The sequence below is a fragment of the Eupeodes corollae genome, chromosome 3 (assembly GCF_945859685.1).
Source record: "Eupeodes corollae chromosome 3, idEupCoro1.1, whole genome shotgun sequence".
NCBI classification, from domain to species: domain Eukaryota; kingdom Metazoa; phylum Arthropoda; class Insecta; order Diptera; family Syrphidae; genus Eupeodes; species Eupeodes corollae.
This window is the reverse complement of record NC_079149.1, coordinates 85,250,192-85,269,532: the sequence shown is the minus strand read 5'-3', so window position 1 is coordinate 85,269,532 and position 19,341 is coordinate 85,250,192. Positions and strand designations below refer to the sequence as shown.

The 19,341-nt window shown below is 35.9% G+C and overlaps 3 protein-coding genes across 7 annotated transcripts; 2 read left to right on the top strand and 1 right to left on the bottom strand.

Annotated features, from left to right (window-relative positions):
- The first annotated feature begins 3,498 nt into the window (after positions 1 to 3,498).
- Positions 3,499 to 4,726, top strand: LOC129949681 (mitochondrial fission 1 protein). Of its 5 annotated transcripts, none has more exons than XM_056061274.1 (5): positions 3,499 to 3,748; positions 3,848 to 3,952; positions 4,020 to 4,190; positions 4,261 to 4,373; positions 4,464 to 4,726. In XM_056061274.1, the coding sequence occupies exons 1-5, from the start codon at positions 3,704 to 3,706 to the stop codon at positions 4,486 to 4,488; spliced, it is 459 nt and encodes a 152-aa protein (XP_055917249.1). In that variant the 5' UTR covers positions 3,499 to 3,703; the 3' UTR covers positions 4,489 to 4,726. The 5 variants fall into 5 exon arrangements, with proteins under 5 accessions (XP_055917249.1, XP_055917251.1, XP_055917252.1 ...); XM_056061276.1 differs by having other exon boundaries at positions 4,438 to 4,726; XM_056061277.1 differs by having other exon boundaries at positions 4,261 to 4,400.
- A 4,771-nt stretch (positions 4,727 to 9,497) lies between these two features.
- LOC129950040 (TBP-related factor) lies at positions 9,498 to 10,537 on the bottom strand. Its single transcript, XM_056061815.1, has 3 exons — positions 10,273 to 10,537; positions 10,135 to 10,217; positions 9,498 to 10,072 (listed from the first exon to the last, which is right to left on the bottom strand). The coding sequence occupies exons 1-3, from the start codon at positions 10,351 to 10,353 to the stop codon at positions 9,553 to 9,555; spliced, it is 684 nt and encodes a 227-aa protein (XP_055917790.1). The 5' UTR covers positions 10,354 to 10,537; the 3' UTR covers positions 9,498 to 9,552.
- Positions 10,538 to 14,456: 3,919 nt separating this feature from the next.
- On the top strand, positions 14,457 to 15,556 carry LOC129949691 (cytosolic Fe-S cluster assembly factor NUBP1 homolog). The gene has a single exon (XM_056061287.1). The coding sequence runs from the start codon at positions 14,564 to 14,566 to the stop codon at positions 15,485 to 15,487; it is 924 nt and encodes a 307-aa protein (XP_055917262.1). The 5' UTR covers positions 14,457 to 14,563; the 3' UTR covers positions 15,488 to 15,556.
- Positions 15,557 to 19,341: the final 3,785 nt, after the last annotated feature.

Below are 19,341 nucleotides of genomic sequence, written 5' to 3'. Positions count from 1 at the left end.
TGTCTTGCTTTGTCAAACACTAGAATGAAATACTTTGGAAAAGCATTCTTTCAAGAACTTGATGAGCTATCTGATACAAAGATTAGAGACCTAATCTTTTTTCTCAATGCGACAAAATGGCTTTAACATAATCGCTATGAAGCTTCTCTATCAATCTATCCCTTTCAATCAAAGGTCAAACGAGTTTTTGGTTTTTGATATCAGGCTAGGTTGCCTTGAGATCGCCATTTCTACCTACCTACGCGTTTTTCACACCTCAACATCCACAAAGGAACTTGGACTTCTCCAGATCAATCTACCGTCATCCAGATTGACCATATTGCGATCGACACCAGACACGCTTCCAGCATCATGGATGTCCGAACTATCCGAGGAGCTAACATCGACTCGGACCACTACCTTGTAGCCAAGGTAGCACTTCTGGTTTCCAGACCCAAAAACAGGGAGGTGCTGGGAGAAGGTACAACGTCGAACGGCTACAATCCCCAGAGATCGCCAAATTCTTTTTCGACCGAGTTACAAGTAACCTCTCTCGCAGTTCTCTGCCGGCAACACAATGTATCGAAAACCAGTGGCAACATTGCCAAGATACAATCAGAGACGCCGCCTCTGATGTGCTGGGTTTCAAGCAGCCACCAACAATGAACCCCTGGTTTGATGAGGAATGTCGGCAGGCAAATGCAGCCAATCAACAGGCACGCAATGCGGCGCTGCATAAAAGGACGAGAGCTGCTCATGACCTCTATGAGCAGAAGAGGCGAGAGGAACACCGACTTCTCGGAAGGAAAAAGAGAGGGCATGAGAAGCGTGCGGTCGAAAATGTTGAGAGGTTTAAAAGCAGAAATGAAGTTTGAAAGTTTTATGAACAGGTGAATTGAAATTTACAGGTACATAAACCTAGAAGGCTGCAAAGACGAAAGTGGAAACATCATAGTGGAACCGCAGTCAATGCTGAGGATATGGAAGAACCACTTCTGCAGAGTGTATAACGGCGACGACGAACCGAATTCCCCTGTCAGGCAGGATGTTCCATTCAACATAGACGACGAAAGCCAACAATCCCGTCCTCCCGACTTAGACGAAGTAATTGCCATATCTAAGCTGAAGTCTAATAAGGCCGCTGAAACGGATGGCTTGAATGCCGAGCTCTTTAAAGCAGCTGGAGATAACCAACTTATCTGTAAGATTTGGTCGGAAAAAAAGCATGACTAGAACCTCAGTATTGTTTGCCCGATCCTGAAAAAAGGAGACCCTCTAAACGGCACCAACTATAGAGGAATCAGTCTACTCAACATCGAATATAAAATCTTCTCTGCCGTAATATGTAAACATCTAAAGGCCATAGTCAACAACCTGATAGGTCCTTATCAGTGAGGTTTTAGACCAGGAAAGTCCACAGTCGATCAAATATTCACATTACGGCAGATCCTTGAAAAAATCCAAGAACACCAAATATAAACCCACCATATTTCATTGATATGACAGCATCTACACGGACGAGCTGTATAGAGCCATGTCTAGTTTTGGCATCCCTTCCAAACTCGTCCGTTTGTGCAGGATGACCATGGAGAATTCACGCCGCTCCATAAAGGTTGGAAACAACTTAACAGAACCTTTCGATGTCAAAAAAGGTTTTAGACAAGGTGATGCGCTGTCATGTGATTGTTTTAACATCGTGCTTGAAAGAATAGTACAGAGCTCAAACGTCAACACTAGAGGCACTATCTTTCAAAAGTCTGCGCAATTACTAGCATATGCTGATGACATTGACATAATCGGAAGAACTCAGCGTGATGTCAATGGGACTTTTGTGAGTATTGAGACAGAGGCGGCAAAAATGGTTTTAACGGTTAATGAGGGCAAAACAAAATACATGCTTTCGTCAAGAAAGGATATACAACACCGACGTCTTAGTCAAAACGTCACCATCGACAGACGTAACTTTGAGGCAGTCAAGGACTTCGTCTACCTAAGCTCCGCTGTAAACGCAGAATAACTTTTGCTAACCGCTGTTTCTTTGGACTAAGAAAGAAATTGAGTGGTAAAGTCTTCTATCGAGGGACCAAAGTGTTGCTATATAAGACCCTTATCATCCCCGTCCTGATATACGGTGCAGAAGCATGGACTATGACAAAAGCAGATGAAAGTACCTTGGGTCGGTTCGAGAGAAATGTTCTTCGTGTGAAGGGGAGAGGAAGAGAAGATGGAACGACGAGCTGTACAGAGACGTAGACTTAGCCAGAAGGGTAAAAGTCCAACGACTAAGATGGCTGTGTCACATAGAGCGCATGGAAACCAATGCTCCGGCCCGGAAAGTCTTCGAATCCGCACCCACAGGACAGCGCAGTAGAGGAAGACCGCGGATCAGGTGGCGCGCACAAGTGGAAAGTGACCTCAACCAACTTGGAGCGCGAAACTGAATGGAGAAGTTTGTTGGATGAGGCCCTAGTTCACACAGGACTGTAGCACCACCTTAAGTAAATTAACCTTATGATGTACTTTTTAGTTAATAATATTATTGGTAAAGTGGATTTACATGTTTCTGTATCTGCATAATGCATAAAGTAGAGAGAGGTAGATATATACATATGTAGTGCGAAAGAATACACCAAAGGTAACTCTTTTTACTTCTTATAAAATATTATAACTTTTTGACAATACAGTGTTGCACCAATGTTAAGGAAAGTTTAATGAAATTAATAAAACACCTCACAAAAGCTAAAAACCGTAAGAAAATGTCGAAATATTTTCGGACAACTAAACATTGCTTTAAAATAAAAAAGGTAGCTATAATTACGTGTTCAGTTCTTTTGCATATTCTTAAAATGAGATTTACGCGTAGGTACTTTGAATTCTTTATATGGTAAAATGCATTAAAATTTGGAAATGTAATTAATTAATTTAAACAAATATTGCACTTAGTTGCATGAACCTGGCAAATAAAAGAAAATGTCAATGAAATCCTTGAAAAAGGTGTAACAAAACGGATATAACAACACAATTTAAAGTTAAAGAAGATATGTAATTATACTTTAAACATTGTGGCAACTCTGATACAGACGAAGGTGCTATAAAAAGTTGAACATATTCGTCTTCGCTAAAAGCTTCATCTGGTTTCATATAATATGCATTTTTGAAGACGCCGGCATTTTGAATCTTCTCTCTCTCTCTCTCTGTCTTATTTCATTATTTTGCATCCTTTGTCGGCTGACTTTGAAGTACGTGTAAATCCACCAATACTTTATGCAATTCTGCAAGTTAAATTTAGTCAAACAAAGTTCCAAATTTGAAATAAATGACATTTGAAAAATTAACAAACTGCATTGGTCTAATTTTACGTTCGAAAAATACAGTTGACTGCAATTGTAGTCCCTTATGTTATATGAACTTGTCCATTTTGGGTGAACTCGCCCAGTGTCATTTGGCTGTCTGTCAAAGTCATGTCATGTCGACTTTAAATGTCAACTAAATTTGAGCTATAGCTAAATACAAGAGGGGTATCCCCAAAAATTTATTTCGTTGTTTGCCTTTGCCGTCGAGTCAAGAATTGTCTAGTATACAAAGAATAATAATTTTTGTTCTAGATTTGTGCATCAATTCGAAATTGTTCTGAATCGACTGACTCATCTTTCGTCTCTTTGTAATTAATAAAATTTAAATTACTGCTTAAAAAGTTTGATTTGATTCTTGCAAATATTTCATAATGGAAGAACTCCTAAATGACATCGTCTCAGCAGCAGAGCTGGAGGTTTGTAAATAAAGATAAAGTTTAATTTATTCTATGTTTGTATTTATACACATTTTAATGTGATTTATGAACTACACCTTTGATAACATATTTTTGCAGAAATTTGAAAAGAAGTACACGGAAGCAAAAATTGCTTCCAACGAAGACACATTTGAGTACGCTTTCTGCTTAGTGCGCAGTGCTTATACCAATGATATTCGCAAGGTAATGATTCGAAAATAACCCCCTAGTGTAATAAACATTCATTAACTAATAAGTTGTTAATTTGAAGGGAATTCATTTATTAGAAAAACTGGCTAATAATGATCCAGGAAACAAAAGAGACTACATTTATTACTTAGCTTTGGGAAATACGAGAATAAAGCAGTATATTGAAGGCATGAATTATTGCAAAGCCTTTCTTGAAATTGAACCAAACAACGAGCAAGTCCTCTCCCTAAAAGTAAAATTCATACCCAAATGGAAAACTAAAGTAACACAAATTAAAATATTTTTTTATATTATTTTTACAGAAATATATAAAAGAACAACAGGATAAGGATATGATGAAAGGAGTAGCAGTGGCAGGTGGAGCAGCATTAGTTTTAGGTGGATTGGTTGGACTTGGAGTGGCCTTAGCAAAGAAGTAGAATCTATTTTTTATATGATTTTTGTATGAATATTTGTGAATGAATTTATTATTAAAACAGTTGACATTTTCTTTTATTTATAGTAGACGCACAACACAAGACAAACATTGAAGACCACACTTTTCTCAAACATGATTTCGCTGTATACCAAAATGATTTGATTGAAACGTTTCATTTGACTTTGCCGATGTAAATATTATGATGAACTTCTAAATGTCTCCATGTATATAATTGTATTAATTTAGTCAGTGTTGTTTAATGAGATAATTTGTTTCAATTCCATTAAATTAATATAAATGAACATATCGTTACTCAAAAAAGTAATGTATTTTAGTTAAACAAAATAACATATTAATGGTTTTGAGAATGGGTCATTTTAAAAACATCTGTTCAAATATTATTACCCTAGTAAACAAGGTTAAGTAGTTTTGATGGTTTAAGTTCGAATGCAACAAAATTACTCTTATAACGTCAGTTTTTGGAGGTATTACTTTTTGAAATTCGAAAACAACAAGGCTTTTATGGTATTAAAAACAGCAACAACAAAACCTAATAGGGAAAGCAACAAACGAACATTTTAAAAAATATAAAAACAAACCCGGCAATATTTGATTTTTTTTATTATTATTTTTTATTAATCGCAACATAAATGCTACAAACTAATCTTAAACAAACTACAGCACTAGCATAAGCGCTTTTGGCTGGGCTGAAAATATAGTTTTACAAAATGTTTTTAAAAATAATGTATAGTTAAATATGAAATTAAATATGAGGGGAGGAAGTCAAGGGTTTCAGGAGAAAGCGCACTTATTGTACACGTTCTCCTGAAACCTCCCACTTCCTCTCCTTTTTTGAAATAATTATTTACAAATATCAAACTAATTTTTCTACTTTTAGGTGTTTCAATATGTTATAAATGTCTTTGATATATTTAGCGGATGAGTTTGATAACAGAAAACTTAAATTTTTTTTATTTAATTGTTTACAAGTTTTATTAATAGTGTTATAAAAAAAAGAAAATTAGGTGGCGCAACAGTCCGTTTGAGAACTAGGGCCTAGTGACTGACAACTCTCAACCATTCCTTTGTGCGAGTACTGTTGTCAGGGATGGAATTAATGGTGTTACATTCTGTTATAATATGGTTAATGGTTAGTAATTTGTTTGTTTGGCAAATGTGACATGTTGGTTGGGGTTCTCTTGTAAGTTTGTAGCTGTGGGTTAACCAGGTGTGTCCTAGACGAAGTCAGATGAAGTATCTCTTCATATTGGTTGGGGTATCTGAAGGGTAAGTTATTGGTGAGCAATCTTTGTTGAAACTGGTATAGTGGTGTATATATGAACTCCAATTATCTTTGATCTGTCTACGAAATTGTTGGTTAATATATTTAGTTAAGTCTTTTTTAGTGGGACTAAGTTAAGATGTTTCGATGTTGGGGTAAATCCTTTGCCTTTCTATCAGCAGCGTCGTTACCTTGGATGTTTGTATGACTAGGAATCCAGATAATTTTTAATTTATCCTTGTTTGATTCCGTGATAATATGGATATTATTTATCAAAGGTGTGCGGCATTTAATGTTAGTGATAGTTTGTAAGGTAGATAAACTGTCTGTGAAAATAACGTTTTTTTTATTTGATGCTATTCCTGGTTTGACGGATTTGTATATGGCCAGAGCTTCTGAAGTAAAGATTGAGAAATAATCTGGCACTTTTGCAGCTCATTTAATTTCCCCAAGCTTTTTGACAACTGCGAAACCACAGCCTTCGTCACACTTGGAGCCGTCCGTGTAGAGAATTCCATTCCATTCCATTTACTTTCAGGATATTTGCTGAGGAGTTCCAAAAACAGTCGTGTGTATGTGTCAATTGGTGTTATGTTTTTTGGATATTTTGAAGTGTCGATGGAACTGGGTGGTAGTAACCACGGAGGTTTTTTTCGATGGGTGTACATTTTATTTTAGCATGGATATCTAGGTTGCTTGCAGAAGAAACAGCTGCATGTAAGGTTGAAAGGTTTCAAAGAGTTCGAAAACCATGGTGAGAGTTTCTCAGACCAGCTAGTAAATTCTCGATCGGGGGACTGAGATGGTCATAAAACCATAGAGATTCCATGATCACAAAGCCCTCATTATCTTGCTAAAAATTCCACCTAAGCAGCATATTAACTGTAGCATTAGGAAGCCTTACCTCTTCAAAAATATTATGTTAAACTAAGAAAACCAATCCCAAGCAATGATTCTATTGGCTCAACGGAGTTGAAAGTTTTTTGGGATTTTTAAAATTTAAGCAGACAGTTAAAATTGGAGTTGTTTTTTTTTCAAAATCACAAAACCGTTAAATTCAAGATTTCTCAAAACTTCAGATAGATTAAAATGATGACTTACAACTAATTGAATTTCCAGAAACTAAGTAAGATACTAAATAAATTTAAACTGTATCTAGAAGACTAGGATTTGTACTTGGCAAAGTAATCATATAACTTTTTGCTAAGGAAAACACCTTCAAAACTCTGTTTTTGATTGTCTACCATTTTTAAGAAGAATATTTTAGAAACCTGATGTGATAAGAAAATATAAGATGTACATGCAGTACAGAAGAAGAGTTTTGGTTGAAATTAAAACATGTTGGACTCCCAAGCACCAGTCCTAGATTGAATTATAGTTTTTTCAAGCAAACCACTCTTAAAGAGAAGAAGATTCAACCGCGAGTTTTACGGACTATACAGCGGCTAAGATATATGAAGCAAGTGTTCTTCGAATCCAACCCTTACCTACGGTTTAACCAGCAAAGAAAGGAAAAACATACGGGGCACACAAGTACGGAATGACTTCAACCAAATTGCTTCAATGCAACTAGCTAGGGTCAGAACTGGCTGAATAGAAATGTTGGATGAGGCTGTAGTACATCCTGAATTTAAATTCCTTTAGTTAGTACTTGCTTTTTTATTCGATTTAAACTCCTGTTATTAATCGTTATATCACCTATTGAAATAAAAAAAAAGATTCAATATACTATCAATTTGGAGTTCACAACTTTAGAATTTACGCGCTCAACGTACTATCAATGGAAATATAAAAGCTTACTGTTGCTGTATATCATCACTCTTATTGCAATATCAACCCATTTATGGTTGATAGAATTTTCCAAATGAATTAAAAATCGGTATTGCGAAAGCCACTTGAAAAAGTATTATCATACAATTTTTGTATATTGTAAATGTGCGCCTCACAGATGTTTGTTTGTAAAGAAAATCAATAAAATTAAAAAGGGGAATGAGATAAACTGAAGTCTTTTTTGACGAAGGTGAGGATTTAAATGATACTATGTTTGTGGAAATGGCTAGATTGCTGATAAGATGAAGCTAGTAGAGGCTTCCACCAGTGGATGTTATATTCTTTTGTATTCTATTTTTTTTTTTTATTTTGCATACCTATAATTCTGACACTTTCTTGAAGTTCATTCTAGATTTGGGGCTTCATTCTGGGGCCCTACTAGGTATCTCGATTCGACAATGAAATTAATCGAATTCGAAAAATTGGTACTTTGTATTTATTTGACTACTTTCGAACCAACGAGAATCGAATAGCTCTCGAAAATAATCACACTACATTAAATGTGTTTGCGAGCGATTTTTTTTTTCAAATTGTAAGAGATGCTCACTCATAGCCGTGCGAATTAGTTGAATATGAGTTCCATCTACAACCCCAATTATATCGGGAATCCTTGATTTTTGCAAAAAATAGCGCTTGTACTTTCGTTTCTCTTCCTCGTTCCTAATTCAAAATTAGGCAAGTATTTTTGACATGGTTTGCTGTGCAATTCCAGCGGTTTTGTAACCTCCTTTTGCCAGCTGCTGATAACTTAATGATAATCAGAACAGAATTTTATATATGGTGTTAAGAAGGAACATAAATCCGTCTTTAGAAAAACGATAGTTCGTAACAAAAGAATACTTACATATGTACATATATTTTTCATTAAGCATCGTTCAAATATTCTACCGTTTATATGTACATATATGTACAAACCTTTTCTCACGCAGCTCCATTATGTTGGAATTATCTCTTTTTCCTCTACGTTCAATTTGCTCGTACAGATTTTAATTTCCTTGTAAATTAAACCAAATTCAAACGGTGTCCATTTTTGTAATATTATTCTTGTCCAAAAATTGTATGTTTAAGTTTTGTTTTTAAAACTGTCAAACAACTCGATACTCGTTCGTTTTTTGAAAACAAGTTGGTATAACCGGCATCCGATTGAAATAAGTTTCGAATAGAATCAAGCTAGGGACCGAGCTAGATGGAGAAGTTTGTTGGGTAAGTAAGTAAGTAAGAATGTTAAGTAAGTAAGTAAGAATCAAAAGTAGAATCAACTTACATAGCAGTGCCCCTGTATTTCGTTTCGAAAGTCAATTCTATTCGAAAGTGTTTTTGGTTCCGAATTTAATTTCGACATTCGAAACGGAACAAGTACTACTAAATAACTTTCCCCTTTTCGTAAAAGTAAATGGATTCAGTGGCTCTTTGGATGGAGATCGAAAGCAATGAAGAAAATTTTCCGTTTTAGCAAGCTTTTGACATTCGAAAATTCCGCTTTCGCAATTGTCATTTCGAAAGTAGTAAATTTCATTCCATTTTCGAAATATAGAGTGCAAAATATTTGTTTGCCGAAATTTTGATTTTTGAAACGAAATACAGAGTAGGGCGCCGAGAGACCCTATTAGTACAGGCTTCAAATTTGGGACAATATCCTTTTGCAAGTTCAACGTTCTTTTCCATTAACCACACCAATCACCGCAACTTAATTAATTCAAAAGTCACGATACGGATTTATTCAACTTATAATTTCAAAAATATTGACATTCACAACGCAATTAAATAAAATTGTGTCAAAATTATCAACTTCCAATAAGTGTGCATATTTTCGAGTCATTCTTTATTTGAACTTGCTATAACAGACCCGAACTTAATACCATGTAAAATCAATTTCATTAAGTCTGATCATTGAATAATTATTCAATGGTCTTATGATAAAGAGAAAGTCTATTTTTTTTGGTTTGAATATTCTTTTCAGTACCTACCTTCCACACATTATTCATTTGAACATCAAAATAAAACAAAAATTAATTATGAGAAATATTTTACTTAAAAAAAATATTAAAATCTAGGTACATAAATCTAATTCTTACGAAAACTTTGTAAAATAGGATAAATGATTTCCAGACAGTCCATTATATCTTTTTTTGCCTTTGCCCCTGTGAAAACAATTTTTCCATTTACAAATATTAGTAGTACCATCCTTGGTTTGACCATACGATAAATCAATCCGGGAAACAATTCCGGTTCATATGAACTAAATTGACCATGAACTTGATTTAGATTTTCCAATCGAATGGGAAAACGCAAGTCTACGGTCGCCACTATGTTTTGCATTTTAAAGTCATTAAATTTAACACAATAGCCGAGTTTTTGGAGTATTCTAGCGAATTTACGAGCTCCTAAATGCGCTTGGGCTTCATTGCGTGCTCCTGTGCAAATTATTTTTCCCGTACGAAATATCAAGGCTGTACATCGGGGTTCTCTCATTCGCATGACAACACCGTGGAATCTAGAGGGATTATACTCCGAATTGCGGGTCCTGAAGTTGATGTCCTGAAGATTTAACTCACATGCTACCGACACAGTTGCCACGACATTTCTTTGGGTTGAAAATGTTTTGTAATACGTGCAGTTAATTTTTAAGTTAACGTGGTAACTTACTGAATTTTAACTTCATGGAGAGCATCCTTGGGTCCTACTGGAATTACTGGAGCTGATGGGACAATCGATAAGTGAGGATTGGCCTAGAATAATTCTTTATTAGGAATTTTATTTATTATGAATCCTAATTTAAGTTACCTTATTGATGTTTGGCGACACGAGACCTACGGGCTTTGAAGTCATGGTTTTGTTTGGGGAATTGAAGTCCGGAATATTCATTTCATTATGATCTTGCAATGAACGATTTTGATTGCATCGATTATTTACAAATGCTCATTGGTGTTGCGTCAGCATTAATTTAAAATTATTTCATTAAACTTTTCATAAGCCCACCCCAAAAATCCACTCCACACAAAAACAACACGATTGATTTTTTCTGTTATTGTTTCTTGTTCTTCTACCATGACCATATGCTAATTAGGTCAGTTTGGATTTCTGAAATGTCATCTGTCATAAATTTTCTAATGTATGGAAAGTGAGGTGGGATTTCAATTTAGACTTAATGGGCTATTTATATGCAGAATCAAAACTTCGAGTTGAAAGAGGGTCGAATTTTCGATTTGGATATTCAAGAAAGAGAAAATCATCGACTTAATAAATATAGACTGCTAGACGATACCCTTTTAGTCTTGAACACGTTTTGAGCTATACTTACTCTCTTGTAGGTTTGGTGGAAACATTATAGCTAATTTTCATGAGCCATCTGTTGTTGTTTTGTATTCAAAAATCTTTATTTTTCAAAGAAACTTAAGATATTTAAAAGTATGACAAAATTAACAAAATACAAAAATCAAGTTCCAAAAGTTCGCTGAATCTACAGAAAAATAAATTTTGAAAGAAGAAAATTGTACCGAAAATACATTTTAAAACAATAACTGAAACTTGATTTTAAACAAAAAAGATATTTGAATTCTACAAAATAACTTATTTTGATAAATGTATTACTATCGGTGCATTTGCCCAAATTTCGTAAGCCACAAGTTTTATATTAAACCTCTCGAAAACTAGTTGCAATTTAAAGTTGAACTAAACAAACAAACCTTTCGAAACATTCAGCGCTCAAATTAATGTAAACAAAACAGGTGATGGCCGTAGTCAAAACAAATGTTTCATTTTGAAATAAATTTGGTCGTGGTAAGAATTACTACTTTTTGTTTTTTATTTGCAGAATATGGGAAATTTTCCAACGTCGAGAATAAGAGGCCCGGTGACTATTTGTGGCACCGGCGGTTCTTTCAGAGTTTCAAACGCTCTTTGTTAAGCGAGGAACAGGAATTCACTATGGCTACTGGCTTGACGACCCGAAGGGCCAGGAAGACTTGCTCATAGTTCGTAATAACGTTTCCAAGGGATGCGTCATACAACTCGTCGCCACAAATATGTTCGACGCTTTCGCTTACTACCTGGAGAAAGACTTTCCGGTAACTTCTTTCAATCACAAGGGTTTAGGAGATATGAGAAAGGTGATAAGTTCATTTGTGGAGGAGAATAAGTATGAAAGGAAATATCTGTTGGAGTGTGATTTTGATACGAATCTGGAACTAGGAATTGACCTTTTCAGCTCCGGCCATAAGGACCTACATGAAATCGTTCAGAATCTTCTCAACCCCACCTATAAGCTGCTCGGACGGCCACAATACATGGCGATTCTGAAGGCACATTTGGCCAACAGAAGCAATAGTCATAAGCAGTATTTTGGATTGAGTTTGAAAGAATAAAGAAAATGTTTTAAATAGAATTAATTTTTGTTGTAACAGTTTTGTTTTTTTATTGATTTGATCGTATAATTTCTACACAATTAGCTTCTTAGCGGGCTTGTAGTTCTTGTTGGTTCATATCGTGCGCCCATTCCACCCGTCCCCAGAACTTCAGTTGAAACTCTTCTTCGAGACAAGCTAGTGTTACGGCCTTGTCTGCACTGATATGTTGCTCTATCACAGCGCAGGAAAGGATTATCGACGCAAGCGTGTCGATGGCAAAGAAAAATCCGTAGGAGAATGCGTGCACATCAAGAATTTTCAAAAAATAGAATCTTAAGAGAATAAATACCATATAGAACATCTTCACTGTGTGAAAGGAAGTACTTGGATATTTTCATTTTATCCGCATCCGAGACGGTGGGTGGTGATATACTGGGAGTTTTTTGTATGTTCGTATCGAAACGTTTGTTATACTACTCAATGACGGGATCTCGTTTTTTTGGAGCTCGTATGGATCTTTACCTTCCTGAAAATCAACTTGATAAGTACCTACATAAGGCTAGAGTTTTTATCTTGCATTTTCAGATCCTTTTAGTTCATTGCAGAGTATAACGAAAGTTCTGCGGCTCATTCTGAAATGTTTTGTTCATCAATACAAAATTTGACAGCAGGTGTTAAATAAATTTAAATGTCAAATGAAAACGTGTAATTGTTCGGTGTGAAAAAATTTCGGGTTTTCGAAATCTTTTTGCCGAAAACCCGGTTTTGGGTTTGGTGTGAAAAGCCTATAATAGTACGTTTCCACCAAAAAATAATCCGAGATTTAAGGCAAATGATTTAAAATAAATCATGAGGTGTTTCCACCAAAGAAAAGGAGATTAATTTGACGTTGTCATAACAACCAATCGTAATTAGTTTTATTTTATTATTGTACCTATGTATTTATTATTTTTGTATACTTACATTTTATTTCGTTTTTGATTACTTTCGTTTTCGTTTTTGAGTTGTTCATTGTTTATTGTTTTCAATTTGAATCATATGGTGAGGCAGATAGTTTTTTTTTGACATTTCCATCTGTCAATAAACAAAATTGGCGTTTAAATGGGTCGGTTCAACAATTATTCTCCGAAACAAAAGTTTGTTTGATTTGACAAACTAATGCTTCCAAGTAGATTTCAATGAGTTTTATTTGAAATCTTCATTTGAGGAGATTAAAATTTCTATTGTAAATCAGTGAGATTTCAAGGAGATTTGTGACAAATCTAGCTAAATCTCGGTTTAGTGCTCGGTGGAAACGTAGTATAAGGTTTTAATATTTTAAAAATAATTTTATATGTATTTGTATTTATGTACAAAAAGTTTTTGAGGAAATTCAACCCCAATCATTCCCCTTTCAAATACAACAGCTCAGCACTCTGTCAAAATTGGGGTTGAAAAAATGAGTCGAGCAATTTATCAATCCACAAAATTTGGACATTTCAATAACGTTCACTATGAAACAAAAACACGATTTTTTAGCGCAGCTGTGTACAATACTTTAAGAAATTGATGAAATCAAAGTGAAGTTTGCTACTGACAGTTCTGTATATAAATTATTTAGAATGATCATAAAAAAGAAGGTTATTTCTAACGTTTACTGTAACCATAAGGTGGCCTTAGAAGTTTTGTATACAAAAGATGAAGTAGAAAAATCGAAAAACTGAAACTCGCGATGAGATTTAATTGTCGGTTTGGTATATAAAATCTTTAGTATTATCATGGCGCAGTTATCTTTTACGCCCGGCGTTGCTACAATGCAGAGTTGAAAGCTTTGAATACAAAAGCCAAGTAAGAGAACTGTACGACCTAATTTTTCGTTGCCACTATGTGTCGTCCCCCATAGTCTCAAGATGATCGTACTATAGATTTTATATGTAGTCAATATCTAGTATATTAATGGGCGTTATAACCAAAGGAAACTAATACTTTTGACGAGTAACTAATAAGAAATGAGAAATACTGGAAGGTTGGCCAGGTCCGGTAAAACCAAGGCGAGCTGCAATTTTTTCCTAAGAAAATATCGTCTTCATGTAAATATTTTACTTAAGTAGTACAAAATTGTATTAACTCATAAAAAGTCTTTTGGGAAGTTAAATTATCTGTGATAAAAGGTTGTTGATGTCAAGAAGCAAAAGATTAGGTTTTAAAATTAATTATGAGAATAGCTAAAGGGTGGAGTCACTTTTAAGCGGGCTTTGGTATGGCAATGAAAATGTTGGTCCATATATAGTATGCCAATGAGTGTAGGGATTTCCCATGAGGTTTTTGATATTTAAAAAAATAAATGTATTTCTTAAGACAAATCAATGGATGTTTATTAATTTATGAAATTAACAATAGTAATCGATAGCTTAGTGAATTCCAAGGAAAACGTAAAAATTGTGAATAACAAGATCTCGAATACCAATTGTATTCTTTTGCAACACTGCATTGTTGAAGCATTTATTGTTCAATTTTTAGTGTTGATGTATTAATTATTTGTCAAGTGTCATGAGCATAAAATCTCTTATTGGAATACCCTATAGTATTTTAGGCATAAGACCGAAATGACAGCCGAAGTTTTTTATCTTAACAATTGAGTTTTGACTTGCGTGACATTACTCATTATTATCATTCTAAACTGATAAAAACAATAAGTATTTGGTTTTGCTATTTTAAATAAATATAACTCAAATTTTACAACACGGAATATGATTGAGGAACCGGAAAATTGTCCTGGTGTTGAAAGTTCAAACGCTGGCTTCAGCAACGCTTGTCAGGGTTGCCCTAATCAGAAAATTTGCAGTGACCCAAACAGTAAAAAAGAAGATCCTGGCAAAGCCCTTGTTGCAGAACGCTTACAAGATGTGAAAAAGAAGCTTTTGATACTGTCCGGAAAAGGTGGTGTTGGAAAGAGTTCGGTAGTAATGCTTCTGTCACGCTTCCTTGGCAAAACATATCCCAATCAGAATTTCGGAGTTTTGGACATAGACATATGTGGTCCATCACAGCCTCGTATTCTCGGAGTGGAAAACGAGAATGTCCATCAGTCTGGTTCCGGGTGGTCGCCTGTAAGTGTTGAAGACAATATATGCCTAATGTCGATTGGTTTTCTTCTGGGATCTACAGACGATGCTATTATATGGCGTGGACCGAAAAAGAACGGAATGATTCGACAGTTTTTGAGTGAAGTGGACTGGGGCAATCTTGACTTACTACTGTTAGACACTCCGCCTGGAACTTCCGATGAACATTTATCTGTTGTTAGTTATTTGAAGGATGACAAAGCATCGCTTAAGGCTCTGATAGTCACTACTCCTCAGGAAGTGTCACTTTTGGATGTTCGTAAGGAAATATCTTTTTGCAAGAAACAAAACATTCCTGTTTTGGGAGTCGTGGAGAATATGAGTTCATTCGTTTGTGGACATTGTGGGAATTCATCTGAAATATTCCCTGCTAAAACAGGCGGTGCAGTTGCTATGTGCAAAGAAATGGATGTAAAATTTCTGGGATCACTTCCAATAGATCCAGCTATAGCGAAAGCATGTGACTGTGGGGAAGACATAACTAACTTAAGTGGACCTTCTATTGAAGCTTTGAAAAAGATTTGTAATCAAATAATTCAGGACTTGTAGTTTTAATATGTACCTAATTTGTAAAAAAAGTTAAAATATATTTTCAAAATTCTAAAGTAAAATTAAAAACTTTTATTATATATTAAAGTGGTTACGGTTTCCACTGGATAACATAATTAGCGATGAAGTTTACCAATTTTACACCATAACTAATTGGACTCTTGGATAGGAGGCGCTATAGACCTCATTCAACATGCAATGCAGTTCAGCTCGTCAAGTTGGTTGGGGTCCTCTCCCTCGCTTTCTTTCTCTACTGCACCGTCCCTCGGAATTGAATTCGAAGACTTCCCGAGCTCGAAGGTCCATCGCTCTACATGACCCGGGCATCTAGGTTGGGTTAGGTTAAATTGCCTGTCCGTAATAAAGTAGGACACACTTAGCCCAGTTAAATGGCTCAATAAAACCATTAAAAACCTTACGAAATATCCTATTCCCATGTTGCCTTGGCAAGGTCCCAGCTTCAGTTCAATAAATAAGAACCGGGATGGTGAGCGTCTTTTAGATACTGAGAGGACTTTACTACTCAAGTGCCTTTTAAGTCTAAAGAATCAGCGATTCGCAATAGTTATTCTTCGTTTGATATCAGTACTGGTGTCGTTGTCTACATTTATAGCGGTACCCAGGTAGACAAAGTTCTTAACTACCTCAAAGTTATAGTTTTCCATGGTGACGTTTTGTTTAACACGTCGTCGTTCAAGGATGACAGCATATACTTGGTCTTGCTTTTAACTTCCAATTTTGTCAACGGGCAGGTTCAGCAACTTGAAAGTAGGTAAGGCAAGTGTTTAGTATCTGATTGGCCAGCTGCCAAAAAATGACCTTCCAATTAAGTCAACTTTAATGGAAAGTTGACGGAAAAGTTAGTCAAGAAAAAGCTCCCTAACTATTAAGTCAAGTCTACTTTTATCAAAATGACCGCTGATCATGTTTTTTTATTCAACTGAAAGCTGAACTTATGTAAGTACTCTATGATTTATTTATTTTCTGCACAACTTTATTTAATGCTTTTTGTAAAAGGGTTCCTTGTCGATTTGGAAAAGAAATAACTAATATTTCTTTACAATACAAAATACAAATCGTGGTGCACTTGTAGCTTGCCTGAGGAGTGTGTTGTAGACATTAATTTTGTTGGTATGGTACTTTTTGTACTATGAACTTAAAGTAGAGGTTTGTGAAGTAAAGTTCTGAATTTGAAATTCATGACACTACTTGGAAAACTAACTAGTCGCCTTAATCAAAATTTACGTTCAAACAATGAAGTTGACTGCAAATGAATTCCCTTATGCTGGCTGAACCTGTCCAATATCCTCGGCGTATCCGAGTAACTGAATGGACCATTGGAAGATTGATTGTGTTTAGCATAATTCTTTCCAAAACGATGTTCAAGAAGTCGCATGACAGTGAATCGTCTTGTGTGCAACCCTTTTTGACATCAAAAGCATCGGTGAAATATTTCCGACCTTTATGGAGCAGCGTGCTCAAATGGACAAGTTTGACAGGGACTACACATTGCTCTGTAAAGTTCTTCTCTTTAAATGCTTTTAAAAACAGTCTTGAAATTGATGAATAGATGGTGGGTATCGATTAGAAGTTCATTCGTTTTTCCAAGATCTGCCCTAATGTGAATATTTATGGTCAATAGTGGACTTTTCTGGTATGAAGCTATCAGGTTGTTGACGAACGGGTTCAGACGTTCACATAATACGGCAGAAAGGATGTTCGGGAGAATTTAGTTGGCGCAGAGGGTCTCCCTTTTTGAAGATTGAGCAAACTATGCTGAGATTGCACTTCCAACTATATTTTGCAGATAAATTGGTGCAAAATCCTTACCAGGCACCGGCTGTCGTAGCCGTATGAAAACCTATCACTTCAGAGGCAGTAGGTATATCTGATGAGGAGAGACAATATTTGCACTGGTTTTCAATACTTGATGCAGGCAGCACTTCCTGAGAGGTTGTAAGAGATCCTATCAGAAAAAAACATGGCAGCGGCTGAATGCGACAAGATCCGTTAAGATAACTGTAACAAAAAGAAACAGTACAATGTAATGCAATGTCAATTATATTGACACCAATCATTTTGAAACATTCTTCACTATGTTTCCTCGTGATGACGTGGATTCCAGTACAGATATGATAACAAACTAAATTCTTTGAGGATTGAGAAATTTTATCCCGAATAGGGTAAAATCTATAAAACCCAACAAAAAAAAAACTCATGGTTTGATTCGAGCTGTAAAGAGGTTATTAGGATCAAAAATCTAAGTTTCCGGAATTACAAAGCCAACCCAACTGAAGAAAACCGGAATAAGTTCAAACAAGCTAGAAAGACCTGTAAAGGACATATACGACGCATTAAATTTGTGCATGACCAGAAATTACGGCAAAAAATACTACAATGTCCCAATGGTAGTAAAAATGTCTGGTCATTTGTAAAAAATCTGCGTAACACTACGTCTTCGTCGGTTCCAACGCTTGTTTCCAATGACACTCCCTATGTAAGCTCGATTGATAAAGCCAAATATGCTTGCAGCATAGTTTGCTGTTAATTCGATGCTGCCAGTGAGTGACATGACTCCGCCTGTACTTGAATGCGTTAACGATTTTATGGGACGAATCTTCTTTCGCACTTGTTCAGTTACTAGAGTACTTAAAAATCTTGACATTCACAAATCCGCTGGCCCGGATAGTATCCCCGCTATTGTTCTGAAGAGGTGTTCTTCAACGCTGGCAAAACCAATGCGTAAGCTTTTCCATCTGTCCTATTCTACAGGTCTCTTTCCGAGTGGATGGGAAACTGCATTTGTCCAGCCTGTCCCTAAAAAAGGCGAATCCTCCTCACTATCCAACTATCGTCCAATTGCACTTACATCCCTTCTTTCCAAGGTCATGGAAACGCTGATCAATTTTCAGCTTAAGAAATATCTTGAAGAACGAAAGCTTCTTAATGCCCGGCAGTATGGCTTTCGTTGCAATAGGTCCACTGGTGATCTCATGGTTTATCTCACCGAACAGTGGAACAAATCTTTACATCGTTTTGGAGAAAGTAAGATTATTGCACTTGATATTTCAAAAGCATTTGATAGAGTTTAGCATCAAGCTCTCTTATCGAAAATGCGTGCATTTGGTATTGATGAATCCCTTCTTCGTTGGGTTAGAAATTACCTTTCGGACCTTTCAATTCAAGTAGTATTGGACGGGTTCAAATCTGATATTCACAAAATAAAAGCTGGTGTGCCCCAGGGCTCCGTTTTGTCTCCGACGCTCTTCCTCATTTTTATAAATGATCTTTTGTCTGAAACTTCTAACCCACTAAATTGATTCGCCGATGACAGTACGCTCAGCTTTTCATATTCGTTTTTAGATTCTAGTCCTTGTTCTTCGGATGTGGACTACCAATGCAACGGCAGCGTATGATAAGATCATTAAATCCTGATCTTGACAGCATTGTTCAATGGGGAATCAAAAACCGTGTAGAATTTAATGCTTCGAAAACTCAATGCTGTCTACTGTCGCAAAAGCGTGACCCTTCCCCAATGCCACTATCCATGAGTGGTACTTGCATCGAGAAGACTGAACAGCTGTCAGTCCTAGGTATAAAGCCTATATTCGTCCAAAACTTGTGTACAATTCCCATATTTGGGCAGGTGCTTCTATAACCCACTTGAGTCTCTTGGACAGAATTCAAAAGAGAGTGATGATAGGTGACCATTGTCTAACTGAAACTTTTGCAACTCTCGAGCACCGTCGTAAGGTTTCATGTCTCTCATTATTTAATCGCTACTTCCATAAGCAATGCTCTAATGAAATAGCCACTTGCACTCCTCCCCTCAAACAATTCAACCGTTATACTCG